General features: G+C 43.1%; 1 protein-coding gene across 1 annotated transcript in view; it reads right to left on the bottom strand.

The window, feature by feature from the left end:
* slc2a15b (solute carrier family 2 member 15b) overlaps positions 1-8,083 on the bottom strand; it is a gene marked incomplete at both ends in the record, with an annotated part of 39,311 nt that extends 31,228 nt beyond the window's left edge. The window contains 4 exons of the mRNA XM_083655256.1: positions 119-243; positions 497-657; positions 7,133-7,276; positions 8,033-8,083. Of these exons, the coding sequence (XP_083511382.1) occupies positions 119-243; positions 497-657; positions 7,133-7,276; positions 8,033-8,083 (481 nt within the window). The remainder of the gene's footprint in view (positions 1-118; positions 244-496; positions 658-7,132; positions 7,277-8,032) is intronic.
* Between the last annotated feature and the right edge of the window lie 1,098 nt (positions 8,084-9,181).

Here is a 9,181-nt window from a genome sequence, read left to right as displayed (position 1 = left end):
ATCTTACAATGATGATTTATTTCTACAGGCATTTAGATTTTACTTGTGTGCAAATTTACCGCTAAATATTCAGTGTGGGTATACACGACAGTGGAAGATGAAAATCAGGTAGGCCTACCTGAGTGCACTCCTGTGATGAAGCGTCCGACGATGACCATCGCAGGATACCTACATGCTCTGCTGAAGCCCAGAAGACCGGCTGCTACAAACACCAGCACTGTGGATCTCACCAGTGTCCCTTTTCTGTTCATATACACAACCATCACCCTTTACTCAACGTTGATCGACCAATAAGAAGCTACAAACTTCAGTCAGAAGCGCATGCTGATGATGACACACATGCATGGCATGCACAAGGGCTCACACAAATACGCTGTCACACACACACACACACACACACACACACACACACACACACACACACACACACACACACACACACACACACACACACACACACACACACACACACACACACACACACACACACACTTACCTTCCAAATTTGGTGACGAGTGTTCCCACCAGCAGAGCCCCGATCATCCCACCAATAGCGAAGATGGAGACAGTGAGGGAGTACATGACGGTGAGGGCCTCCTCATCCAGACTCACACCGTGACTTTCTATCATCGTCTCATTGTAAAAGCTTTTGATGTACTGGTGGAATGAATGAACAAGTGAATGTATGAATGAATGAATGAATTTACATTGGAATAATTGACATACATCAACAATATGGAATTATGAGATACATTCCCTTCCAAAACATCCTTGCTTTTACAAAAGAGACCAATACCGAATGTGAGATCCTGGCAATCGCAAAGAGGTAATACTACAAAAAGAACAATTACTGATTCCGATTTATTTCCTACGCGACTGGACAACTTGTCCATCTGTACTCCAACAGACCTCTAGTGTGTCAAAATGGCCATGCCATCTGACATCATTACCCATCCCACAGGTCAAAATGTGCTGTCAACATTGCTCTGGCCATTTCAGAAATGCTAGTTGTGTATGTCAATGTGGATTGAGAAGAAGGGATAAATGACCTTCTTATAAATAAATAAATCTCTGAGACAGGTGGCCATCTTTATACACTGAGTTCACTGAGCGTAGCCTTAGCCTACTACATGCTTGTTGAGTAGACAAGATTTTGCTTTAGCTCCCACAAATCAAATTCAAATTCAAATTCAAATCGATAAATGCAAATTTCGTGGGGAAGTGAGAACAAGCTGCATGCTCGATAAAACCATTGCGGTTCTCTCTGTGGTGTGGTGGGCTGTCAAAAGATCAAATACAAAGAAACAATATAATTGGGATTTCATTCAAGTTTGCCCAGAACTGTATAGACTCCACTGAGATGACACTATTGTAAAAAATTGAGCCATGTCTTCTGTGACAGCGAAATCAGCAAAAGATAAAGCAACGCTTAATTTGACTTAAAATGTCTGTCCACCATCATCAACCAAAGTTGGCAACAGTCTCCCAGATGCAAAAGTGTAGCCTTGGAGAAATTATTTCAGTGGGTGTATCAATCCTTTTTCGGTGTGAGTTTTCAATATAAAACGTTGTAAAATGATTTCAGTGAGTCTCTCCGTACTTTTTGACCATTTTCAGATTTTTTTTTACGAATACCGTGATAATACGATAACCATGATAATTTTGGTCACGATAATCGTGATGTGAAATTTTCATACCGTTACATCTCTAGACGTAGGTATGCACTTTTATTTGTTGAATGTTTCTACATTTGACATGACCCATACAGGCTTTTAGGATGACTTTGTTGGTGCTAGCCCATTGACAGTAAATAAGTAATTTACAGTGAATAAAATTCAGCTCATTGTAACACAAGATTGACATGTATTTGAATTGAAATATTAATCAGAGGAAACAAGGTGATGAAATTTAGAATGACAAGAAAAAATACACGTTCATATGCCTGTGCAATAGGCTAAGTAGGCCTAAATAACTCAGTTATATCTTTGCAATTGTAACGTTTAATATAATGAAGTAAGATCTCATACATAACCTTTTGATTCTATATGCTGCCATCTGCCATCTCATGCTTGTTGATGATTGTTTTGCACCTGCTGCTCACGTTATGAACAAATTAATGCTTAGATGACCCTTATATCCTCAGCAGAAACTAACTGACTGCATAGTCATTTTAATAAAGTATGAATGTTAGTTAGCTGTCCAGCAAACACTCCACTAATCGCCTATCTAGTTATAGTAATAATGCTTGGAAGTAGCCTACTTCCCCCCGCAGCATCGTAACATTGAATGAAAGTATTAGGCTCGTTTGAGATGACTTCTGACTTGCCTGGGAAGCAGGTGAGAGCAGCCGAGTGCAGTCAGCCAATCAGAGGCAGAGAGGGGCGGGCCATGCCTTCGCCATCATGGGAAAAAAAGTATGGCGTCCAGGAAAAGGGTCACTACAGACGCAAGTCACTCTGTGGGGATGGGGCGGCATCCACGAGAGCCAGTCTGTGAAGGGCCGCTGGGACCGGTGGGACCCGAGACTCAGTAAATAAATAAATAAAATAAAATAAAATAAAATAAAATAAAATAAAATAAAATAAAATAAAATAAAATAAAATAAAAATTACATGAACGAGATAAAAATACAGACTAGGTCAATGCTCATGGAGTGAACTAAAGTACACACAGTGGGCTGAAGAAGCCTCTGAAACATGTCCTCCCATACCTCAGGGGACACCATGTTCTTGTGAGGTCAGACAACACAACGACTGTGGTGTCGTATATGAACCATCAGCCCGGCGCTTTACGCTCACTACAGTTGCACATGTTGGCTCGCAAACAGATCCTCTGGAGCAGTGCGCGTCCTGCCGTCCCCTCCCCTTGAGGGCGACGCACGTGCCGGGGACCCTGAACACGGGGTGCAGACCTGATGTCCAGGGCCGGGCCCATCCACCCCAAAATTGTGGAACAGATATGGTCATGCCACGGCCAAGCCACAGTGGACCTGTTCGTGACGAGGGAGAACACTCAGCGTGAGCTGACATTCTGATGCCCCGCTGTGGCCAGCGATGCACTGGCTTAGCAGAGATTTATCTGATGCTTCGTGCCCCGACCTGGTGACTCCCAACGCACAGCACAATGTTGTCACAGGGAGCGGAGACAGTGTACCATCCACATCCAGAGAGCCTAGCACTCTGGATGTGGCCCCTGCCTCAAAAGAAAGACTGAGAAAAAACAAAATTGGCCATCATAAACTTTCATAAAGCCTCAGTACGTCTTTCCGTCACGCACTCACTCACTCACTCACTTACTCCTTCCTCCCTTCTCTGCACCCTCAATCTCCTTCCGACATTTTAAACTTGCAAAGCCAAAATTAACTGACGAGGCCCCTACTTTTTAAAATACAGGCTTCTTTCCACATCATTATTTGATAGACCGAAGAATACAGTAGTATCACTATGCTAACATCTCATAATCTGCTAGATAAACAGTTGAGGAGGTCTGTGGCCAGTTCTCCACGATGACATAATCAGATGACCAAGACAGGATCCAGAGCATTGTGATTGTGTTTCTTTCTATTTGGACGTCCTATCAAAAAAAGCACTGTCTCGCCAAATTGTAATTGTGAGTCTTTCACCCTCACCACCACTTGAACCTTCTGCTACAGCTCAAATGTGATTTGGAACACAGGGGTAACTGATGTCAGATGACACACTGCAGTCAGCATAGCAGCGTGTCCTACAAAGATTCCTGAAGTCACATGCGTGCTGTGGTTTGACGTACTTCCCACAAGTTTTGGTCAAATCTGTTAAACGGCGTCTAAGATATTGTGCATATTGGATGGACAGACTGGGGCCAATCCACAGCCCCCCCCCCCCACACACACACACCCCCAATTTCATCATGGATGAGAACATTGATAGATCAAATGATCAAATAAAAATAAATAAATAAATAAATAAATAAAATAAAATAAAATAAAATAAAATAAAATAAAATAAAATAGATAAAAATCCAGACTAGGTCAATGCTCATTTAGAGTGAACTAAGTATACACAGTGGGCTGAAGAAGGTAGCTGAAGAAGACACTATAGGCATGAGGAGTGATACCATCCTGTTCACATTGGTCATTGACATGCTCCAATGTGTGCTTATCCATGGCCAAACAGGCATGTTTCACAGATAACAGTGGCAATAATGTAGCACACCACAGCAAATCAGCCGCATCGAAGGAACGGAGCACATGAGGAATAAAATTACAGGGCAAAGAGCGCAGCCTCCAGATTTGATACGCAAATGTACAACTCCACACGACAATGAAATGCAATGTGATAATCGTCATTTGCACTAGCATCTAAAAGATAGCTTCTGCTTTTGGGGAATTTAGTCCAACCACTATACAGATGAAGAGTGCGTCTCTTTCATTCATAGGACAGTGACTTTTTGAGGTGTCCATCAGCAGCATGAAAAATATTCACAATTGTGATGATGATGATGATATTGTTTATCAAAACACCATTGATGCCGATATTGATTCCATTCCACCATTGATTCTTACCTGCGTCCTCTTAATGTAATGTTGTGTTCAATATAGGGATCGACCGATATGGGTTTTTCAGGGCCGATATCGATATTGATTATCGGCAATGAAAGACACCGATAACCGATATTTTGGAACCGATATATGTTTGCAGTAAAAATTTAAATCTTGGTGTCAAAATTTAGAATAACACGACCCGTTGTTGAAATTCATTTTCTTCAGTTTATCCAACTACAATATTATTTGAAAATATTCACTCTATTAATATTGATATGAATCAAAGTGTATGTGTGTGTGTGTGTGTGTGTGTGTGTGTGTGTGTGTGTGTGTGTTTGTTCAATCTAGTGGAGACTTGGGCACATTATCAAGATAAAGCTGTGTAGGCTACTTTAAACAAACTAACAGCTCACCACAGAAACAAAATAATAAAGAGGGTTTCCCTCAGCTTACACTACTTGACACTAACCTCGCACCAGGCTCTCTCAAAGGAGAACACAGACAGGTTCATGCGGGCATCTGCTGACCAATGTCTCATCCTAGTTTATTCGGTTCCCTTTTTATTGCAAACGAGTCCGCTGACGTACTAATGTCTCATCCTACTTTATTCGGTTCCTTCTTCCTCCTCCGCTCTGAAAAGTGGTTGCCTGCAGCAGTCTGCTTGCGCTGCGTTACACATGCGAGTGGATTGGAGATATATATTTTCAGGACGCTACAGGACTATTGATTAATAAAACAGCTTCGCGCTTGACAACCATGGCCATTTGATTCAAAAAGAGCGACGCTACACCGTGGACGGTATGGAATTAAAATCTTGTGTCCTGCCCCAGTTTACAAGGTACACCAATCGTATCGGACTTTCTCCAACGGGCACGGACAGACACAGACAGACACGGACGGACTGCTATGGCACACCAAACGAACATTTGCGAACAGTCTGCGTTTGTGTGTGTCTGTCTGTGTTGTTGGAGAAAGTTTAGGGAAGGCAGACAGTCACACTCGCTCACACAGCCGCAGGCAGAGTCCACTCGCTTATCAACGAGCTTTGTGGGGCAGGCAGCGTCTCAAATTTCATCTCTGAGGAGCATTCTGATAGGCTCTGGCTCAATATGTAACCAATCAGATAGCGCTGTGGGCGGGACATTTCCACAGGGCAGACAGGGGCTGCAGCAGAGAGAGTTACACAGGCTTCTGCAGCGCTTCATGGCGAAAGTAAATAATTTTTTAATAAATGTATTATATCGGCAAACAGCCAATGAAAATGCCGATACAGATAATCGGCAAAATGCTGAATATCGGCCATAATAATCGGCCAAACCGATAATCGGTCGACCCCTAGTTCAATAGTTTGTGTAGATTCATTTTAAGATGTCCATATCTTACCCACCATTGTAATATGTATCATTCACTTAACTGGCTATCTCCTAACTCCAGAAGACATTTTCACTGGCTGCAATTCATTTTCAAATGTATCTACTTCTACCAAGTATTATTTGGTGACAAGCTGGAGAGACAGTTGACGGTCGGAGAGACGGCATCCGGTACGGGATGGGTTTAAGCACCCCAGACTGGCTCTCTCGTGAGGGAGAAATCCCCAAACGCTACGGATTAGCCTCCTGAAAAGTTGTGTAAAGATCGGCGCGGCCTGGGGTCCTTCAGGCTAGAGCGAGGTGCTCGGCGCAGGCGAGTCACGTGCAGCGCACAGGCCTTCTTGAGGCATCCTCTTTGCCTATGGTGCGGCATAGTAGGATTGCCTTTTCCCCGGGAGGGTCTGGTGAGACGAAGGAGGAGCGCGGCCTGGATTAACCCACAGAGCCTTAGCCCTCCATGCACAAAGGGTCTTTCAATGCTGCGGTGTAGCACTAGCTCTATTGCAGTGGATTGGGCGTGATCAACCCTTCCGCGGGCAACGCTGCAGACAGAGTAGGAAGGCTGATCCGTGAGCGGCTGCTTCCGGGACGCGGGTCGGGGTCTTAATCGGCCTCGGCTGGGTCTACTGGGCGAGGGTGTATGATGTTGACAGACCCGAAACACCTTACGACCCCAGCTAACATCACTGATGACGCGTCCCAGCGCATGCTGTAGCATTGTATTTTGAATCAAACTATCCATCTTACCTTAAACAGTACTTAATCCCCCATATTCGCTTTCTTCATATCCGCTTAGACACTCCCAATATCCTTCATTTGTTGTCCCCAAAACTCTCAATCAGGGCATTCAATTTCAAAGCCCCATTCGATTGGAACAACCTACCAAACTCTCTGCGCTCTATTACTTCACTGTTCATGTTCAGGCATGCATTACTTACTCATCTAAAAACAACTTGTTCTTGTTTCTAACTAAATCGTTAATTGACGATTGTAAATTGCCCTTGGGTGCGGGCGTGTGTGTGGGTGTGTGTGTGGGTGTGTATGCGCGTCCGTGTGTGTTTTGCTTGTGCGAGGTTTGTACCTCTACATGTTCATGTATACCTGTAACTCTCTTTTGTTGTATTGTTGATGCATTCTTGTTCTTTCTTTAGGTCCCCCTCTAAAACGAGATGATTCATCTCAAGGGGTTTTCCTTCAATAAAGTTCAATATATAATATAATATATGGTAGTGATACAAACCTGTGCAGGAGAGTTGACAACTGCCAGATTGTAGCCATACAGCATGGAGCTGCCAAATGAGGCCAGGAAAGCCACTGCCAGCAGTGACTTAGTAAATTGCTGAGGACAAGAAGAGGTAAAGAAGGTGTGAGATACCAACAGAAACTACACAGTAAAATGTTTACAGTACAACGGAACAAGCAAAATACTTGAGATGCAGATTTAAATAACTCTGTGTTAAGGCAAAGGAATTTATGTCAGTTATACTTCCGGAACTGTTACACAGCCAGTGGATTTTACATAAGGACAAATAATGACCTAGCAATGTACGTGTCAAAATAAGCAGCTTTCTAAGATCTAGAGAAACCTGCTTATAGAAAAAAAAAGTGACCTAGATTTTCACAACTCAGCTAAGGCAGTTCTACTGACAGTACAGTCATACAGATATGTAAAGGTTACAGTAGTACTGTAACCTTTACATATCTGTATGACTGTCATTCATATCTGGAGAACCATTCAGTGGCTCAACTTCAAACTCAGTGAGTGAGTTTAGGGGGACCTGACGGACTGCAGTGCCTCTGAACTCCTATGGGACTAAGGCAATGGATGAGCAACACTTTGAGTGAACAAAAACAGCACAGATGCCTTGAAGAAACCTAATTTAGCTGCTAATAGCCAGAGGCCAGAGAGTTAAGACAGTGACATGTGAACATGGCTGATAGCAGACAATGCTGCTCTGTAAGCGTTCAATTTATGTTGATTTGCCAGCGGGTGCCATGTTTTACACAGGAATATACTGGCCAAAGCTGATTTGTTAGAAAAAGTCTATACAATGTATTTTTTTTGTAAGCTAGAATTGAGGCTACCGATATATCCAAGGTTGTTTTGGACATGGTGGTCTTGAGTCAAAGATGGCCTGACCTGGGAGCAGAGCCTCAAGCCGGACCAATTCCCAAACATGTCAAAGACCATGAGCCATTTGATGAGGTTCTGCCATAAAGAACTCCAAATGCCCCCCCCCCCCCCTATCCTACAATGCACATGGTGCAGTGTAGGTTGTGAGGTTAACCCATTGATACCTGATGCAGCATTTGCGTGTATATACCTCATTTGTGTGCGTATCCCTTTAAGACCGCGAACCGCGTTAACGCGGTTCGCGGTCTTAAAGGGATACACACACAAATGCTGCATCAGGTATCAATGGGTTAAGAGGATGATGAAACTCATAATCAAAGCTGTCAGTCTTCTACACTCTCTATACTAGTGATGATAACCTATAGGAGAGGAATAACAATGAAATTAAACGTTTCCTGTATTCACAGGAACCCCACAGAAACGGACTGTCCACCCCAATTTGGGGACCCACCAGGGTGCTGTTTAGTCCTGTTCCATAGTCTATACTACTGTATGGCATTTTACAACATTCTAGTCATGGATTATTTAAAAAAACACACATTTAGAAAATACCATCATTTCTCATACCCGAACATGCATTTCTCTTCTCAAATCTGATAATATTTGTATTGTTTATATGATGTTGTCCAGAATGTATTAGGCCTATCTGTTTAGATAAACGATCAAAACACTCATCAACACTTCTGCATTCTCTAACTCTAATGCTGAAATTTAACAATTCATCAGTTTGCTGAGTGGGGACCCCCCGGAACCCCCTCAAGAACCCCTGATGGTCCCCGCCGGACCCATATCATCATGCACACTGTAGGCTACAGCGCACGGAGTCTGTCCGGCACGGGGATGGCGAGGTGTCCCCGTCTGGCACACATCCATCCACGAGCCCATGGAACAAATTATTCCTAATCTCGTTTCACCTATTGGATAATCGACAAACTATGTGTCTAAAAATGGTCAAAGTGCAGCTTATCATATCATCGGTTAGTTTTTAGCATGTAAACGGACAGAAAATAAACAACCAACACAGTGTATAATGGCAAAGATAAATGAAATGCCTTGTTCGCTATTACATCTCTCTCAATCAACCTCTCGGATGATAATAATAATAGACGTTCAAACACTTACCCCCGTGGTTTTCGCATTATTTGCCAGTAACAC

This window comes from Poromitra crassiceps, assembly GCF_964638095.1.
Source record: "Poromitra crassiceps genome assembly, chromosome: 19".
NCBI lineage: Eukaryota > Metazoa > Chordata > Actinopteri > Beryciformes > Melamphaidae > Poromitra > Poromitra crassiceps.
The sequence above is the reverse complement of the archived record's forward strand: the minus strand, read 5'-3'. Positions and strand labels throughout refer to the sequence as shown.